This window comes from Podarcis pityusensis, assembly GCF_964106645.2.
Source record: "Podarcis pityusensis genome assembly, chromosome: 12".
Lineage (NCBI taxonomy): Eukaryota > Metazoa > Chordata > Lepidosauria > Squamata > Lacertidae > Podarcis > Podarcis pityusensis.
In genome coordinates, this window is record NC_138037.1 from 36747086 (window position 1) to 36767580 (window position 20495).

At 40.1% G+C, this 20495-nt stretch overlaps 1 protein-coding gene across 2 annotated transcripts in view; it reads right to left on the reverse strand.

The window, feature by feature from the left end:
• Positions 1–1318: 1318 nt before the first annotated feature.
• Positions 1319–20495, reverse strand: part of SKAP2 (src kinase associated phosphoprotein 2) — a 99957-nt gene continuing 80780 nt past the window's right edge. For both annotated transcript variants that reach the window (XM_080975038.1, XM_080975039.1), the window contains exons 11-13: positions 16820–16932; positions 5472–5573; positions 1319–3506 (exon numbers count right to left, since the gene is read on the reverse strand). In XM_080975038.1, coding sequence (XP_080831164.1) covers positions 5481–5573; positions 16820–16932 — 206 coding nt within the window. In that variant the 3' untranslated portion in view covers positions 1319–3506; positions 5472–5480. The remainder of the gene's footprint in view (positions 3507–5471; positions 5574–16819; positions 16933–20495) is intronic.

Sequence of the window (20495 nt, forward strand, 5' to 3'; positions counted from 1 at the left end):
CCCATGCCCACAGCTCTTTAAGCACCCAGCACCTCCCCAGAGTCGCAGCAAGTTGCAAGTGCTTTTCCATAATCATGATCCAAGAGTGTTGCTTGTTTAACAATCCAGTCAAATGCAGCTGCAATTCTATCATCACTAACATTAATCTATACTTGAATCTGGGATCTTAAAGAGATTTATAGTACAATGAACTGTCTGCAACAGTATTATTATTATTAAATCTGCTGCAAGAAGTGTTCCACTAATCCTTCTGAAAAAGAAAATATTTCACTTAAAAAAAAAAAATCCCCACATTTTCTCACATACCGTATTTTTTGCTCTATAAGACTCACTTTTTCCCTCCTACAAAGTAAGGGGAAATGTGTGTGCATCTTATGGAGCGAATGCAGGCTGCGCAGCTATCCCAGAAGTCACTGCGCAAAGATCCCTCTTGCTATTCTGGCTTCTGAGATTCAGAATATTTTTTTTCTTGTTTTCCTCCTCCAAAAACTAGGTGCGTCTTGTGGTCTGGTGCGTCTTATAGAGCAAAAAATATGGTGTGTGTATATATAGCATGTTTACTTGCAAGTAAGCCTCGCTGTGTTCCAAGTGTGTGCGCAGGATTATAAGTAAGAGCACTAGTACATAGTACTGAGCTATTTCATTTCACACGAGAACCATTTAACATGCCATTCCCTCACCGGTCACGAAAAACAGGGCCCTGCTCCTGAGATTATAAGGTATGGTACCTATAATCACTAACCATCTTTTTACAGGGAGATTGGGTCAAGGCTGAAACACAGAGAAGATTTGCACCTCCACTATTGCCAATCCCTGAGTTTAACAGCAGGTGTCATGTCTGCACAGGCTTTTGTCGCACTGTAGAACACAGCAGTGGAATTGTTCCCCGTGGCAATTCGTTTTTAGCGTGCAAACGTGGCAATGTCTGCTCTCACAGCCCTGGCCATGCGAAAGGCAGATACCATTAAACGAGAGGCAAAGAAGTCTTTAGAACGGAGGGGCTCTGGAGCGTGTAAGCGTACAACCAAGTGAATTACTGCAGGCAGTGTATATGAAATCATTATATAAGGTGGCATGGCTACATCACGGCGGCACTGCAGTTGAAGGCATTTGTATTACCCTTACTCCTCTGAATAAATTCAGATGACAGCTCCATTTCATTTCTTCATTCACTTTGGAGGCCAGATGGCATTAGAATCATTTACTTCACCTTGTTGTGTTTAATTACTACAATCAACACACTATTTTCCAAATTAATCATAACAAAGTAATTTCATTAGTAACACAGCAGGCTGTTGAATTATTAGCATCATAACAGTTTGCAAACAATTAAACTTTATTTGAACCTTAAAAATTTGCAGCGTGGAACATTATTGTAAGATCTAATGGCGGCAGAGTACAAACCCACAGTACAGAGCAAATAATCAAGCAAAATGCTGCATAAAATATGACTTGCAAAACAGCTCTCTCAGTATTCCAAGGAACGCAAAGGAAATCTAAGTAAACAATGAGAACAAAGCAATTAGCATATATTGCAACGTTTTCTTCTGTTTGAGACACATTAATGGGGGATTCTCCCATCCCCCCTAAAAAGGTTATGGTATTTGTCAAGATTTCAAAGCAAACATTTCACCCCTTTTATTTTGCAGGTTTATTCCAAGGCATGTCTATTTAAAAGGTGGGGATGCAGTACCTTTGAAATATCTTCATTTGCAATGTGCGTGTGTGTTTGCTAAATATATCACTTTATACTGCATGGGGGGGGGGAAAGGTTATGGAAATAATAAAACTGCTGCTGTCTATATTCTCCTATCAATAGGAAAAATTGTTTGAAGATCTGTCATTCATCAGCTGGCTAAGGACTCCCTCTCCTGGATTTACATGAAAAGGGGAAGGGAGTCCTCCAAATATTTTAAGTCGCAAAAGATTCATCTGAGCGTGATGGTGGGGGATGGGTTTTCCCAGAAGCCCAATATGCTGTGAAAGTCTACTGCCATCTACTGGCAAACATTGGCAATACAGAGAAGTCTATTTCTCCCCCTTCAGATCAGTGCTAAGCAGCCCTGATGTAATTTCTGGTTTGTTTGACTAGAACTGCTTCTCGGGGATTTAAGCCAGCTCCTCCACTAACCTGAGGAAGTCTTTAGTCCTTTGGACTGGATTGGATGACAGTGCTTTGGCTTGTAAGCAGACATGTTTGAATGCTTCTCACCCAGCCCCCGGGGAGGAAAATCTCACAAACAAGGGAGTTGGATCCAGAAAAAACAGTGCGTGTCTACTTAGAAGTCAGCCCCTTTGAGTTCAGTGTGGGACTTGCTCCCTCATATGTGAGGGTAGCAAAGCGTACCAAGTTAGTCACGTTTAGGGCTCAATTAGCTACTAACTTGTGACCATTCGTTTCAGTGGGAACATTTTTTGCTTCTTTTTGGAACAAGTCCGGAAGGGGGACTTTTTGCAAACATGTTCAGGAGTGACAGCGCACACATCTTTTTCATGGTTTCGCAGGGGTTGCTCCCCGCCCCCCCCCCCGGCATGGCTCGCACTCTCAGTTGGTTTTATGATATGTCTCAGTGACATGTTGGTGGTACATCATTACACAATCCCTTTATTATGCATATCCTGGTTTTCTGATGATCATCTATTCTATAGGACTCACCGAGGAAATGTGAAGACAACAGAATCAGAAAGAGGAAGAAAAAACGGTAATCCCCCCCCCCTAAAAAAAAAAGAGGAAAAGCAAAGATTCACAATATTCAGGGTTGCTGTTGGGGGTTGTTTTTGAAAACTCTACAAAGGCACTGAATCTGGCCCAAGGATATGTAAGAATGTATCCTAGAAAGTGCAACATAAAGCATCTATAATCAAAGACTGCTAGATGATAGATAGATAGATAGATAGATAGATAGATGATAGAATTTCACATCATATATAATTTGCTACCACAGTGTCGTCGACTTTTGCATTTTAAAAGAATGTGAAAGCATTAAAAATGTAAAATACCACTAAAGTAAAATGTACCATTAGGAAAAAGAAACAAACCAGAGGAATATTTCACATCCAAGACCCTTTGCTGTGTATAAAACGTAGAAGCTTAATTTTTGGAGATGTCTTCTGCATCACTTGTGTTGAAATGAATGTGAGACGGTCCAGAATCTCTTGTAGATTTCCCTGACATTCATTTCAGCTGCAGCTGCTCCGGATACATATCCTGTGTGTGATGCCCATTTTGCAAAAGTATAACAAATGCCTGAACGCAACGGTTTTTAAAAATAACTCCAATGCAAAATAATTTGAGTCCTACGATAAGCAGAGATTTTCTTTTTAAAAAGTTTAGCTTAATTTATACATCAACACTCACAATAAACATTAAATATAAAAATACAGCATTAGAATCAATATGTAGAAGTGCAATATATTAGGGTTAATGCTCTGGCTAAAATCTAGGCACCTGCAGATTTGCATTGGCATACTTCTATGCCTGGCTTCCCATAATTTGTAGACTCCACCTAATAGAAAGAAAGAAAGAAAGAAAGAAAGAAAGAAAGAAAGAAAGAAAGAAGACCACAGTTAATGCGTAAGAAAATACTCACACCACTTTGAAATGAATGGCAATCCTTGAATACTATACCTAGTACCAGTGAATTAGTTTTCCCCATGGATGCGGATGAGCACACGAAAACTGCACAAACCAATCAGGCAGACATGGGGCATTTTTTCTATGATCAGTCACCACCGATCCAGACTACAAAAACTAAAGGTAAGAAGACGCAGACAGAATGCTGTGTTTGTTCTGCATCATTTATCTGCAGCGTTCAGAATTTAAAAGAAAAGATGGGGGCAGGGCCTTAATAAAATTCACAAACCCCACCTTCCCCAATTTTAGCCAGATTGTGCCCATTACAGACTTCTAAAAACCATAGATCAGGTCAGACACGAAAGGTAAGGGGGCTAGGTCACCTTGCTCTACTTATTTCCTCTAGGAACATAAATTCTGTCCATCCCTTGTATTGCTTGGCCAACAGTAGCCATCGATGGCAAGCTGGGAATCTCCCTATGAAAGCTCTTGTGGCAACTATCCCACCAACGCAGAATAACTTCCCTACATGGGGCCATCTGATTGGCTGCATTTGCCGTATCACGGAGTGAAACCCAGAGCTGAATTAATTTAAAACGGCAGAGTCCGGGAATAATTGGGAGCTGTTTTGCCTTGGGATGATAATAATATAAAGAGGAGAAACATTCACAGACAAGTGGTATTTGCGATTTGAAGCAAGCCATGACCCCCAGGCAGCGTTAGCATTACTGGTGATGTAAAGAAATCCTAGGAAGCAGCACTTTCTGTTCTCTGAGTGGCCTGAAACCCATTCATATAAGATCATTCCTATAATATGGCATTTGGAAACATGGAAGCACCCTGACGGTATCATCACCATCAGGCTGTTGTGTATACGGAATGTGGCTAACAGAGCTTGCCATAATGGGAATTCTAAAGCAAAATAATAATAATTTTAAAAATCACTTTGATTGGATCATGCTCAGAATTTGCCTTAAGATAGTTTCAGGGCGTATACAGACATCCCATTATTTGAGCCACTATTTGCTGCACTGGGAGAGCACCCTCACCAACTTGTTCAAACAAATGGTTTTTGCCTGCTGGTTTTGCTCAGGAAAAAGCAGTTCTGAGCATCTGAGGCAGAACCACAAGTGCACACAGCATTTGATGGGCTTTGTGTAGCAGCAGCACCGCCCCCCCCCCCCCCCGGTGCCTTCCAGATATTTCGGACTACAACTCTCTTCAGCCACAGCCAGGCCTGCAGCAGTAGATAGTTGCAGTCCAAAATATCTAGGCTACCACCTGATACCATAAAGCCCCCTTGTCCCCCTGTCCCATCCTGGAAGCAGTTTTGTGCTCCTGGGTATGATATTGTTACAACTAAAAATATTAACACTAGTACCTTTGAGAAGAAGTGGGGAATAGAATTATGATTACTGTTGTGGTTACCATTATTAGAATTAAAGTTTACTAAATTTACAGGTGATGCTTCTTCCTCTGTTTAAAAAGGGAACCTCTGTGGAAAATAAGAAGAAGGACAAGACTGGGTAGTGAATCAAGTGTTCAGTTTACTGGTCTGTATCCCACTTATGTCGTGGCAGCAAGAGCCTCATCCTGCAGAAAGAAAATCCTGCTTCAACATTACATCTGTAGGCACCCTCAAAAAATTGAGGCTGAAATATGGTGAGTCACCCGGGAAGGATGGGACGCATTGTGGAAGACGTATTTCCTCCCATTATACAATAGTTTATTTTATTTCACTTAAAACTACACTACGGGTCCATTTTTTATTTTGTTTTATTTGCTGCAGTCTTTATTAACAGAACTCCAGCGAAGATTCCTGGAAAAGAAATCTGTATGAAACAGAGAGCAAGGAACATATAAGCCATTACAGAAGATTGAATTAAAATGTACTTACCCAGGCCTCTCAAATATCATACATCTCCATTATGTAGGCTCTAGGCACCAAGCCAATGGTTCCTTTCATTTCTCCTACCCACCAGCCAAATCTACCGTACTCCTAATTGAAAACAATATGCAATATTAACCTTTAGTCTGATATAAATGCAATAGAGTTTTTGCATGTGACTCCTTAGGTTTCCTCCTTATATACAGTTACAAAAGCATGAATGGAAAATTAAAACATTAAGGAATTGCGTGTGTATGTGTTTCTGAAGCACTTGAAATGCTGTTAAGCAAAACAGGAAATTACATTTTTAAAGACTATCTGTTACTACGTCCTAGAGAGAGAGACAGCGAGAAAGAGAGACGAGAGAGAGAGAAATACTAACTACCTATAGCAAGCCAAAATTCACTCAACGAGCAATACAGAATGTGATTGTACTAATGTCTTGTTTTGTAGAGTTTGTATATAAGTCCAGTTGTTGTTTTTAACAGTAATATCCAAACCATGCAGTCTTCATTGGCCTTATTTCATTCCTGGTTACCCACTTTGCTTTTCCCCGGTTAATGGTTCACCTTGAACTTGCTGGTTTTGCCTGCTTTGCTCCGCACTGCTACTTTGAAGGAGAAATAAACCAACAATCTCTGGCTCAGTATTATGTCTAAATCAAGGATCGTGGCTCATTTCACGCCAAACACATCACAATCTGAGGCAAGGTTTGTTCTTGGCTTACTAGCTGTGGTTTGAACAAAACATACTAAAAACCCAGGATTGGATGGACACAATACTAACCAAGAGATGATGGTTTGTGTCTCCCACACTCAAATGGGGAGCAGCAAAGTGAGCAAGATCAGGAAATCATTAACTGTGGTTTACTGTATTGTGTGAACTGGGTCATTGTGTGTTGTAGGTTTTGGTTTGGTATTATCACTAGTATACTTCTTCTTCTTCTTCCCATTATTAATTATTATTATTATTATTATTATTATTATTATTATTATTATTATTTTGCAATACAGGTCATGAGGCTCATGGGGTGAATTCCCCTACAGTCAGGGAGCCTTACTCTGCCTTCTTTTTACATTCCTTCATCCAAAACCGTATCAACAGCTGACATTTGAAAACTAATACTTTATAATAAGGTATGGAGAGCAGCTGGGAGCCATTCAGTAACGCAGCCTTGAGCTGTAAAGAACCTTGGTTAGTTAAGTTCACATATATGCCAAGTTAAGTTGACGTAGAGGGGCGATGCTCCCCACACACAGCCTCTATCCCTTCTCAGAATTCACCATTGCTTTATGCGGAAAATTCTATCACAGTTCTCATATGCCTGACAGGTGACTAATGCATTTTGGTTTGAAATTTGCTTAGGCGTAGCGAGATAAATCTGGAACAAAACAAGTATATGATAGTTTAAGGAAATAATATTTTCCAAAAGCAATACCAAGTAAGAGCATTGTGGGATCCAAATTTAATTTCTGTCCCTCTGAGGTAAATATTGTTAAGATCAATCCTAACAGCAGCTCAATAACTTCCAGCTGCTGAAATTGCCCCTTCGTACGCTGCGTGGAGCAGGCAGCAGTATGAAAACAGAGAGCTCATTCCAAAATCAGGCTGACAGTGACCACATGAGGGACGAGGAAAGCAGAAACACAGAGAGACTTTGATATAGGAGAGAGCGTCAACCTTCTGCTGCAAATGTAGAGAATTTCTGCAGAATAAAGCAAGCTGTTTTCTATCTCAATCTAAGCACTGGTGGCATTCTGATTGGATGCAATCAGATGTGATGCAAATTTTATCAGTCCTTTTCTATAGATTATATGAAAAGGATCAAAATTATACCCAACCCTTACAGGGATTTCTTCAATAATCTTGTTCACTCATGCCATATATATTACCCCCAGAGTCCATATACTTCCCACCCCAACTCATCCATCTCTCATAAATGCACGTCTCCCAGTCACTTCCACCCATTAGCCTGGATTGTGCTGTTCAAACAATCCAAACTACACCTTGCTTCCTGAAATATGCCACACCTTTTTTCATTTTCAAAGGGCTTCTCCTTAATTTATAATTTGACATTAACTGTTTAGTGTGAAAGCAGGGGAACTTCTTCTGCAGGTAAATCAACGATGGCAGATCATGGATCTATCAAGTCTGAATCTGTCAAGATATGGTCCTGATGCCTCTTTGTAAATTTAAAAATTTAGATGGGGGGGGGGAGAATCAATGAAATCAAGGCTATTAATGGCTACTCAGGTCGGTGGGTAGAGTCCAATGCTCAGATTCTGCTTTGGGGCTTCTTATGGGCATCTGGTTGGCCACTGTGGGAAGAGCATGTTGGAACAGATGGGCCATTGGACTGACCCAGTGGGATCTTCCTTGGCTCTCAGATAAAAAGATGTATTCTGGGTAGGATGTGGCTATACAGGATGTTTTACACGTTTTACACATGAATAAGTGTGTGTGTGGTTGTGTGTGCTTGCGAGCCACACAGTAATACCCTAACATAAACAAGATGGCAGAGTTTTCATGATGGACGCAATCTTTTATTTTATGCCTAACTTTGCCTGTATGTTAAAAACAAATACACTAAGCATGTTAATTTAACTGAGCACCTACAACGAAAAGCATGCCCAGGCTCTGCTTCGGAAGCCCTGCACCTTCAGAGGAACAAGAGAAGTCCCAAGGCAGAAATCGGATTTCCCCTTTGCCCATTGGAGTGAATGATGCTGGTTCATCAGTGCATACAGCAACCGGGCCGCTCTGCCAACGACTCTCCTGCTGCAGTTTCGAAACGATTGTTCTGGGGCCAAAACCCTTAAAGGCAAAGAGGAGCTTTGCCGCCTCACCAGGGGTTCAGATGTTCCAGCTGTGTGTGTGTGTTCAATAAACACATGTTTCATCCCACATTAGGCTGCTTAAATATACAATCCATGTCCCTGCAGACTTAAAGAGCGAGCAATCACTCACGGTGCCAGCCCTCACCTGTGCGGGAGGGAATGGTGCCAAAAAAGCTTTCCCAAAAAAAGAGAGAAAGAAGAGAAAGTCGGGGGAGGGGGGGAACGACCACTTTCTGAACACTAGCCGTAGAAATCGTTCATAGATGGGGCAGGGAGCAAAACAACGTGAGGTTTGCGGAAGGCTGCTTTAGTTAAGTGATCATTAAAGGCTTTTACGACTAATGGCAGAGAATAAAAGCAGTCTCCTAAATTACAGAATGGAAATATCCCATGCAGACATTTCAGGAACTTGGAAATAACATGTATTTTGCGGTGGGCGGGCGGAGAGAAGGCTGCTTCAGAAGAATCCAATTAAATTAAATTTAAAACCAAATTTCTCCTCCTTTTTGAAAACAATTTCTAGCTGCTAGGAATATACAGTTTAATGCACTTGCGTGAAGCTAAACTTGAAGATGAAGTGGCTGGTGATGTAACAGTCTAGTAAGCTAATTTATGGATTGGCTGCAGACATCGGCCCAGGAAGAGGCAGAAGCCTGCAACCCAGATGCTTTTATTTTATCATTACTATTCTTGGTATGAGCCTCACGAGCAACATGAATCCCAATTAGAGCATTTGTAGTATAAGCAAGTAGGAAAGAAAACACAGGCCCCGCTTGATTGGGAACGCCATATTTTAACCTTCGGCTGGAGTCGTTATTGCAGAGACACCTCTTTCTAACCGGTTAATGTATTTACATCTCTCTCTTTTTTTTTAAAGAGTGCTTCTGACTTTCATATGCACACAAAAACCAATCTGATCCTGCTCTTAGAGCTCTGTTACAGATACATTACTTACAAGTGACTCTAAAGGTTATTGATTCGGGCTACTCTGAGAGTCATATATGCTAGTTATTGAACTAGCATGCACATATGGAATAAAAAGCCTTAACATTCACCTCCAGGGAAAATATAAGCATTAGGGCAATTCATATATTCTAGGTTCCCTGAAAACCAACAAGCTGCCATGCATTTTGATTCACGGCTTGGGGGTCCTGCGTAAGTGGAAAAGCACATACGCTTGTACAAGGCAGCCCCACCTTGTTCCCCTGTGCCCACATCCCACTGTGAGGGTCTGTTGCGGGCAGGGGAATGCAGTGATGGCGAGCCAGCAAAGCTCTGTTGCACAATCAGAGATCAGTTCGATTTACTCTGGATTCAGCCATTTATTATTTGTACATCAACTCGGCGAACAGCAAAATATGACTGATCACATTATATCATAATGCAGGTAAGACGCATGTAGCCACTCCTTCATAACTAAATGCTAGGAGACAAAATAATTTATGTTATGGAACAGCTCCATCTCATTCAGGAGATTGCAAAGATTCTTGCAACACTGCCAACAGCAACGCTCTGTTCATTACAGGGAGGTCTCTCGAATTTAAAAGCCCGTCTTTATCCTACAGCCAGTGAACGACAGCATCAATCAGCAAATTATTTAATATTTGTGGGGAAACAGCACCGTGAGAGCCTGTTGTGTAAGCTGCTTATTTATACCTTATTCAGGTATGAATAAGCCTACTATCTGGTATTCCTCAGCATATGAAGGTGGAGTGTATATGCTTCCCACCAGCTCCAGCTTGGGCAATTGACTCCACTTCAGAGAGACTGATAAAATAATGAAGAGTCCTTTAATCTGCAGGAAACCATTCCAGTCAATTTATAAGAAATATTGCATTCCTTTGTAGGATGTGTAATTATTTTCTATTAATCATGCGCTATAAAGCTACATGATGTGGTTATTCTGTTATCGCTAGGAAGAGGCCTGCAGTCAGCTCCTGACAATGTTAGGTAATTATGAACACAAAGCTTCTTTCTCTTTCTGTAGAAATGCTATCAAGATCCAGAAGCACTGTAATGCTTTATTGTATGAAAATAACACTCGGAAGAAATTAAAGAGCCACATAATGAATGGCTTAAAGGCAAATGTGTGCATGGCCGGGAGAAGAGGAGGGAGGAAGAGAAGGCAGAAAAAAAAAATACTTTAAAATTTTGTGGAAGGAAAACTATAAAGGGACAACCAGCAGTGACTTTTTCAAAATAAGCCATGCACCCAAATTTCATCTGGAACTATTAGCCATCCTTCCTGAAGCACTTAATGCAAGTATCTGGCTACCTGAAATTATAGCTGTGAGTCAGAACACAGTTACAAATGCTTAAATCTCAGTGACATCTATTTATTGGTTTATTTAAAGATCAATTTATTTCTACACCTGCGGCTCAGCCCAAAAAAGGTTCCCAGAGCAGCTCACAAAGATCAGTAATCTGTCAGCCCTTGCTTATCATTAGACAGAAGACAGAAGGGAACGATTGGGAGGAAAGCAAATTTAGGCCCTGGATCTTAAGTACAACCTTATACCTGGAATGGAAACAGTCCAAAAGAAGAGGAGGAGCCAAAAGTTGCTGGTCTTTGGGCAGAGCCAATAGGATGATCCTGCTTCCCTCCTCTTGCTCAGCTGCTGCCCAATGAAAAACGGCTGATGCAAGTGACAAGGGAGTTTTTAGCTGGCTTAACTTCCTGTAGGGTTTTGCCGCAAACTTCAGTACAATCAGAATCTTGCTAATATAACAGAACTAAATAAACAAGCAACACTAACGATAAAGTAGTTTTTAAAAAAGAAATGGCATGTGCTTTTTTAGTATAATAGAAATTGAAGGTTTTCTACAATTACCACACACACAAAAAAGGTTCACGTGGATGAATATAGGAAGATTTACATAGCAACTCTTTAACATAAAAATAAAATGTGCACTAGGCAACAGAGACCCTGATCTTACAAAGGTTGCCCAAGTAGATAAAATGAATTGAGCATCTTTGGAGAATTTGTCCCGGACGCACAAAATCCCATCATTTGCCTTCGTAATATGAATTTCCAGGGCCTTCTCTCTGCACCCTCTGTGAGGGTGTTTATAAGGCAACTCAACAGCAAAATGCAGAACACGACATTTTATGTTACTAAGTTGCTGAAGTCACAAGTAGCTTAAGTTAATATACTCAGTTTGTGATTCAAACTATTCTGTGGTTTGAAATGCATGGGAAAAGAGCTGCTGGGTGGACAGCCCTGACTTCCAGCCAAGGCATTGGTTTAGATTGCCTTTTCAAACTGTCTAACTCTTTGATGCTGTGACTCAAGGAGCTCATCAAAAGCCTTTTGATTATACAACCCTCTCACACCCTGTAACACCTGAGTATGAACTCGCCCATCAAAAACTTCCTAAGCTTGAGAAGTCCATGCCAGAAAACAGAGGTCCCTTCTCCTTGTTTTGTAAACTTCCTACTTTAAACTTTTCTACTTGCTTTCGACTTCCAAGCATGCATCTCTGGTGGTACAGAGGACTGCTAAACAGTAGCGTACCAGACACAGTGAGTTTGAATAGAGTCTAAATGGCTAAGCTTGAGGTTGAAGCGATTTACAGCTACGATTCAAACTCATACAGGAGCCCCGGAAAAGTTGGTTGCTCTATTATTATTATTATTATTATTATTATTATTAAGAGCAGCAGAAACAGAGAGATCGCAACAACACAATTAAATCACTCCGTGGCTGAGTGACACTGAAGTTTTAAACCAGGTCCAAGAGGAACCCTGTCCACTGACATGCACTATATTCTGTGCTGAACTATTTTGATGCAAAGTCATCCCAAGTCTAGATTGGATTTAGTAAAGCAACACATTAAGATCAACTCTAAGTATCTTTTTACAGTTTAAAGAAGTATCTTTCTGCAACGTGTGATTTGTACACAGTTGTTTTTAACAAAGTTTCAAACCAGCAGTCAGTTCAATAGCACAGAAATATCAAATATTATATCTTAAAAAAAAGTTGATGAAATACATAACCTACAGATACGGCATATTCCAGAGTAAGTGGATAATGGGCATTATGCCTGCTATTATACAATACAAACCTGGATTTCTAGCTCTGATATAACTGGAAGTGAAAGACTGTAAACTATTTTAAGAGATTCCTGTTTGCTTGCTGGACAAAGTTGCTGGTTAAGAGAAGGGTTTTGTTTTTCCCTAAAACTACTTTGGTCATTACTGTATACTTCTACTACTAAAAACAGGAAGACAATGTCGAGCGTATTTTTCGTTTATAAGCAAAAGCTCCAAAAAGATGTTCAAGCAGAGCTGAGCCTATACTTCATTTTTTAAGGACAGCTAGCCTTGTGTTGCATGGGCATGTGCTGAATTAGAAACAGGAAATAAGCAGTGGTAATAATCTCTGAACTGCGGCACACATCATCCCAGTAAATGTTATTGATTGCTCTGAAAATAGGAGTGTATAAGTCTGGGTTTGCAGAATATCTGGCTATAAGACTAGAATAAGGCTATATTCTGCCTGAATTCAGATTTGTGTTATAATAATGAGGAGGAGGGGCCTTCTAATATACTCGACATAATCATTTGCACCTGGCACATGAAATTATGCCATTCTACAATATGAAATTATCTCATAGCAAGATAGCTCACACCCTCCTTACTGCATAATGTGGGCCACAGCGTCCCTAACAAAGGCTTGGAGCAAAATGAAGACTTGCACATTTCTATCAAAAGTTTATGTTTAAAGCTGAAGGGTCCATGCTGCAGGTATTTTGGAGCATGCAGCTTGTGAAAAGAACAACAGGATCTGGTACTAAGCAATCTTTTTCTAAATGAAAAGTTTTTTATTCCTAAAACGATGTTCTTTTAGGGTCCCCAAAACCTACATTGTAATTTATATTCCTATTTTAAACCTGGTTTTAAAATTTAGCCAAAAGTAGGGGAGAAAGATTCCTTTAAAAAAAAAAAGTTAGTTACAATATTTCAAAAGTGAATACTGATCCTTCCCCCTTGTTAGAATCCTCAGTACTGAAAACAACAAATTACATTATGGAGGTAGGAAACCACCTGAAGATTTTTTTTTCTTGCATAAAAGTCAGGATAAAGCGAACACAAAGTATTAACTAATAACACAACACTTTATGTTACTGGGCATGAGATCAGAAACGTATGGGAGCCTGCGTGCAGTCAGAATGCTCCTATATAATATTGCTATTAAGTTTAAAATCAAAAGGTGAGACTATAACCCTGAGAACTTTACACATACAGGATATATATGTGAAAACACAGAATATAAACCTCTGTACTACTAAAATGCATTTAAGACCAGTCTTGTGCCCATTTACAGTTGCCACTGTTTGAAATAAGATATGAACAACAAGATGCACAAACAAGAGTCAAAAGTTGAAGTGTGCGCTCCGTTTCAAAACCTACGTAAGATCCTACTGTTTCCATACTTAAAGTGAAGTTGTTTCCAAATATTTCTTTTAGGGAAGGGAGGAATTTGTCAAGACATGGTTAGGAAAAATAATTTTGTTGATCATATTTTAGGAACACCCACTCACAAGGATGTTACTGGCAGAAGCACCAAAGGTATGTTTCAGCTCGTTTCATAACTGGCCTTGCTGTTATTTAAATTTCCTCTGCTGAAATGCTTTCTGCCTTCACAAGTACTTTATCTTTCAGCTCACATTGCATTCTTCCCACAACATATAATACTTACCTTTAATTCCTTATCAGCAGAATAAGATTTCCTGAGGATTAATGTCAAGGGGGGCTGATATACGATCAGAAAGTAATAAGCAATAGCTGAGATCAAGCCAAAGTTGAAATTTATGACACCATTTTGGAACTGCAGACATTAGCGTCTCCCAACACCTGCATCTCTCATTTTCAACCACTAGATGGTGTAAAAAAATGTTTCTTTAAAAAACAAAAAACTGCCAAAGAATCATCCAAGTGCCATAAAACTGAAGCACCAATTTAGAGGGTTAAGAAGCATTTGTTCAAATCCTTCAGCTTAAGAGGTTTTGGATTATATTTTACTGTGTTTATATTCTTAACAAACCCTTTGTCTGGCTGGTAACAGTCAGTTAGACCTTGAACCGTAGAGGCAGATTATTCCCTAATGTTTTACTTTCCAAAGTCCCTGAATTCAATGCTGACTAGAGACCTCACTTTGCTGAAATAGCTGCAGTCAACAGCAAAGGCGTGTTGAATTTTCATCAAATTTCTTTAGGGCAAATTCTGAACATAAAACTTCCATAGATCGGGAGCAGCTACAACTGATCAAAACCAAGGTGTAAACTTTTTCAGCAGGGGGCCGGTCCACTGTCCCTCAGACATTGTGGGGGGGCCGGACTATATTTTGGAGAAAAAAATGAACATATTCCTATGCCCCACAAATAACCCAGAGATGCATTTTAAATAAAAGCACACATTCTACTCAAGTAAAAACACACTGATTCCCAGACCGTCCGCAGGCTGGATTTAGAAAGCAATTGGGCCGGATCTGGCCCCCGGGCCTTAGTTTGCCTACCCATGGTGTAGAAGATAGATATATGATACATAGGTAGGTAGGTAGGTAGGTAGGTAGATGAATCAAGATACTACATAGGATTGAAGGGAAAGAGAGGGCATGTTTGCTCCACCTTGTGTTTCTTTGCAAAGTGGAATGCTTTCAGTTCTGGGTCAAATGAACCACAAATTTGACTGGTGAAAATCAAGATGCAATTCCTTGTAGGAATGTTTAAAGAGCTGTAGCTGTTTAACATGTTAGTTAACACACTTAAGAGAAAAGTACAGTAAGACAGTGCTATAAAATAAAAGCGTGTAAGGCTGCAATTGTGCACCCTTTCTTGGGAATAAGCTCTGTTGGAATACAATGGGCCTTACTTCCAGAAAAGCATGGACAGGATTGCAGAGCATGGCCACACACCTGGAAGCTAGCTACTGCATTTAACAAAGCAAAAAGAGTGGATTAGATATGCCGGGTCTGGATTTTGGGGAGCTAAATTCCTGCTGTGCCAAGGACTTAGAAGGTGGGCCTGGGAAAGAACCAGTTCCCCATCTGTAAAATGGGAATAAGGATGACCTAACTCTCATAGTGTTCTGAGGGCAGCTGTGCAACAGATTTATTGTAAATCATTATTATTAAGTTATTTTGTTACATCAATAACAAAGCAGAAGAGGTACACTTAGTTCTAATGAAACACATCTATTTAATTAGAGATACTTTGCACTTTACAGGCGTGGGAAAGGCATGGTAGGGTTGCCACTTTTGTTCTGGCAAAATACAGGACAGGACAGGGCGGGGCAGTTGGGAGGCAATTTTTTTTTTTATCTGGTGCTGAAGTGACTTCAAAGCAATCCATTACAATATACTGCAGCCTATCACAATGGCCCCTCTGGAATTTGTCTGTCTGTCTGTCTCTCCCTCTCTCACACACACAAATTTGTAAATCTGTCTGTGCTTGGTTCCCAGAGCTTAAATACATGACCTTTCACATACCCTTTCAAAAACATGCATTTGGAGAGGTTCCCTAACCTGGGGTGGGAGAGAGAGACGACCTGAAATACAGGACAAAACTGTATCAATACAGGACGTAACATTTTACATTGAAATACAGGACAATCCTCTATTATGCAGGAAGAGGTGGCAACCCGAGCAAGAGTATGCCATGAACAATGGCTTGGCAGCTCTACAGACAGCAAGGATGGGGTTCAAGAAGCAATTGCTCAAAGTATCGCCAGGTGTCCAGGCCACAGCCATGGCTCATTGTCAGGGTTACCCCTCTAGTTTCTGCACAGCAAGAACTGAACATTTTCTGGAAAGGGGGTCTGCTCATTTGGGGAGGAATTGAGGGGGGAAACGACTCTTAAGGGAGACTAACAGCCTAATTCCGTACACGGCTCAAAAATAAAGTCCTGTTGTGTTTGCAACTTAGAGGCGCTGTTACAGTGATCTGCTTTCCAGAATACTTAAATGTTGTAAGAATTAAATATTAGTTTGATGCATACTGACGTTAATTCTGCCTCCTTCAGTAAATGCAGGGGGGAAATTGCACTTTTGCAGAGTGATTAACAGGAAAGAGAGGGAGGGGAAGCAATGTAGGGAAAGTCAACTGAATCTGTAAACACACACAGCCGCTGGTTACTGCTGAGGCCAAAAACTGTGATATGAAAACAATTCCAAAAATTCCGAGTTCAGCACATGCAAGAACTGCCAAGGAAGAGGATGTAACTTGTACGCACACAGGAGTTGACAAAGCTAACTTTTACATGCAATTAAGTGCATTGTCTCTGAGGGAAGCAGAGATAAACATGCTTTAAAGACAATTCCTGTTGCACAATACCACTTCAGATGTGATTACATTCCATTGACAAAATAATTAATGGGCAAGGAACTTCTGACGGAACGTGAAGGATGTAAAGGAAATGCCAATTTCCCGACACCCTTGAAAGCTGCACGCTTTTTTCTTTCTTTTTTCTTTACTTCAGCTATCTCCTCGTACCTATCTATTCTCGGTAGGATACAGTACCTTGCTGAGAATGTAGATAGCGTCTCCACGTTTGAATGTCAGCTCATCAGGAACATCACCGGTACAGTCCCACATACCTTGATAGAAATTAGCATAATCGGTTTTTTTACTGCCTGGGGAAGGAAGAGGTGAATACATTAGATTTGTCAGCATATGTGATCTGGGGTTTTGTTATCAAGGTTACAAATACACCACCGCTCAAAAAAACCCAAAGATCGACCGAGAAACATTTTCCAACTTTCTTTTCTGTCGTAGGAAACCACCCCTTCATCTCATAAGTGCTACAGCAAGGATGAAAAACAAGTTCCATTTCTTGCAGTCGTCAAACATGTAGTCACATTTATTTATCTTTTTTAAAAAACAAAACAAAAACAAAAACAAGTTATTGCCATGGAGTTGCACATCACAGATCTGCTACTTTATTTCACACAAGCAGCTATGTGTTTTCCCATAGAATAAGGGTAAGATGGCTGCTGACAGTAAGAAAACCTGTGACAACAGGGCAAATCAAGCACTTTGCAGCTCTCCATGTCTTTCTCCTGAAAAAGACAAACTTCCCCTCTGAAAACTTCTCCCTTTTTTGAGGGCTAAAGCTGAAATATTGTCACGTCGGTAGAGCTAACCTTGCTGAAGTTGCATTTGAAAAAAATATTTGTGTCAGCACCAGCTTAGGACATTAAGTTCCGGCTAAATATGCAACACACACTACAGCCGTAAACTCATCCTTCTAAGAACATAAGCACAATGAATGTGCTGCGTTCAAACTGCCATACAGACCATTAACTGATTGATTATTTTAGCACTGTTTGCTCTGTAATGCCACCATAACACAGTAATAAATGCTTTGTCATATGCTTGCCATACAGAGAAGCACTTACTGGAGCACAGAAATTCCATGCAGTTGAAATACTTGGGAAGCTTCTGTGAACACAGGAAGCTATTTCCTGTTTGCGATTCTGTAAGAAGCGCATCGGCCGAGTTTAACACAGCAAGAATGCAAGAAGCCCCGATGAGGCAAGCAGGGAACATTATGCTCACAAGACCCACAACAGATGCGAGTGTGCTAATAATCTGCATCTTTCCATTCAGAGATAAGCATTCCAGATTTAATCGGATTAAGGGAACGCCGTCTTCATTTTGTTACAGATGCAACAAAACTGCCATACTGAGAATCATGAAAGCGATCCAGCGACACTTTCACGGTATTAGAACTCAAAAATCATTATTTATACCCCTCCACATACCACCGTGTATAATTAATGGTTATCACATCTGTAAAAAAAGCCTTGCCAAATGTAAGCTGCGCACTGCATTTCAGAAAGCGGCGCGGTTTTCTAATCATGACGGTGATCTACATTTAATCCCCCCCAGTATTAAGATGTCATAATAATATCTTCCAATGCTACATTCAGCTCAGCTCATGGAAAGTCATAGGCAGATGTTTCCCTGATCTGCATTCGACTCGAGGCAGCATTTCCATTTTCATCACGTGGCCTGAATTCTAAACAGAACCGGCTTAACTTCTGTTGTAGAACGCTAGAGGGCACGCAGGGCGGCAATCTGCACAGTGAGTGGGATTGTGCATGCACCACTTATTTTTAGCCATTTCTTTTTTCCTCCCCCCACCCCCATAAGCAATTTGCTCGTTCTATGTTAAATACCTATATCATATTTCATTAGGATATTTTAATAGCTTATAAATGTAGAGGGGGGGGGAGAAATCTGATTTGTGGAATGTAGTTCCTATTCCCCGCCTCGCCAAAATCGTAAAATAAGAGTCTTAAAAATAAGGTGGTTGGGCTTGATAACGCCTGCATTTATTATCTTGCATTTAATCATTCCCAACAGGGTTCTAGAGCTGCTGCAATATGCCGTTGCTTACCACACAAATTGTCTCACAGCGATGCATGCTTGCAAAAGCGTATGTACAAATTAACACCAAAAAGATAAAAACAACACCAATAACTAAAAATGCTCAACCTAAAATATTTTAAGAAGGGAGAATCCTATCCTACTATAATAAGGTGAACACCAGTACAGATAAGGGTATATCCCCATACCTCTGTACAACTGATAGATAATGAACAAGGGGTTTGATATCGAGATCAATATATATCTTGATAAACTAGTTCTTATCTGAAATCAGAATACAGAATCATAGAGCTACCCTGAGGGTCATCTAGTCCAACTAAATGTAAACTTGGCTCCATGAATGTAACAATATTATTAACTGCAGCTTTATCATTTTGAAATTTTTATTATTTTAAATTTGTTCTGCCCTTTATGATGATTTAAGGTGATTTTGGATACAGCCGTCGAATGCTTAATAATGTTTTTTTTTTTAAAAAATCTTTTTTATCTTCAACATCGTATCCTTTTGTATGGAGATTGCAAGGCATTTACCTATTAAGAATGTAAAAAATTGCTCTCAGTAAATTGAATTCTGACAGAGAGTTGGAATTCAGTGCCAAAACCGAAGACCAAGCGGGCAAAGCTGCTGTAAAGTTATTTGGATTACAGCCTTAACGTTAACAGGATTTGACAGTGAAAACCTATGCTTGTCTACTCAGGAGGGCCAGAGTTCAGTGAGAATTACTCCCAGAGAAGTGTGTACAGGATCACAACCTTAGATATCAAAATAAGGTACGTGAAGAAACAACTTTTCCCCACATGCCTATCTAAAAGCCACATTTGTCTATGAGAGGACTGTAGCACAAGTAAGGAATTGCTTGTGATCAACACATGATGCCTGGTTGTTCAAGCCACACAGGTATACAAATAGAAAACTCTGTATATATTATTGTTGGAAGGTGGGGGGAGTTTTAATGTGAAAAACATCTTACATTCTTAAGTAAGGTTAGAACAAGTTCATGTCATGTGATCCGTAGTAAGGCCGAAATATTCTTTGCCAATTCACGACCCTACATAACAAACAAACTTCTAGCATTACATGTTTAACCGTCCAGAGAGGATCAGAGGTCACTGCCGTACTAAAGTGTTAGAACCATTGCTTGAAATGAATTTCACGTCAGGGAATAATTATTATGGTGCATTATTTCAAGGATATTGTATGAAACGTACTTATATTTATAGGTTCGCTCATAAAAATTTAAGACCATGCTAACAAAGAAAAATAGTAATATTTCACGATGGGGGCAGGTCACTTTTTCAGCACAGAGACTGCTGGAAACATGAACTACGCTGTCTATTATTTATGTGCAATAGCCGTCATTTGCATAGAATTTGCATGACTGTCAGGGCACAGCTGTTGCAGAAACTGCCACTCTGGGACAATTGTACAATTTCTGACGTGGGAGTTAAAAGCTCTGAGGGTGCTTTGTAAGTTACAATCACTTTGGAAAGATTAAAGTTTCAACTCCTTAAAGACTTAGCAAGTGGGGGGAAATATATACACAAAGAGACTTGTGAGGAAAAGCTAAAAGCATTGTGGAGGGTAGCTGGTGAGGAAAAGGCAAGGGGAGTTCATGACAGAAGTTAATAAAATTATGTATAGTGAGCAGGAAGTGGAGAAAACTTTTTCATCCTCTCTCATAACTAGAGCAGAACCTGAAGCCAGAAAATGAAATGAACAGCAGGTTTAGGACACAGAAAGTCATCACTCGGACATCACACTAAACTGTAGTTTAGCATGAAAAGAATGAACCATGGCATATGC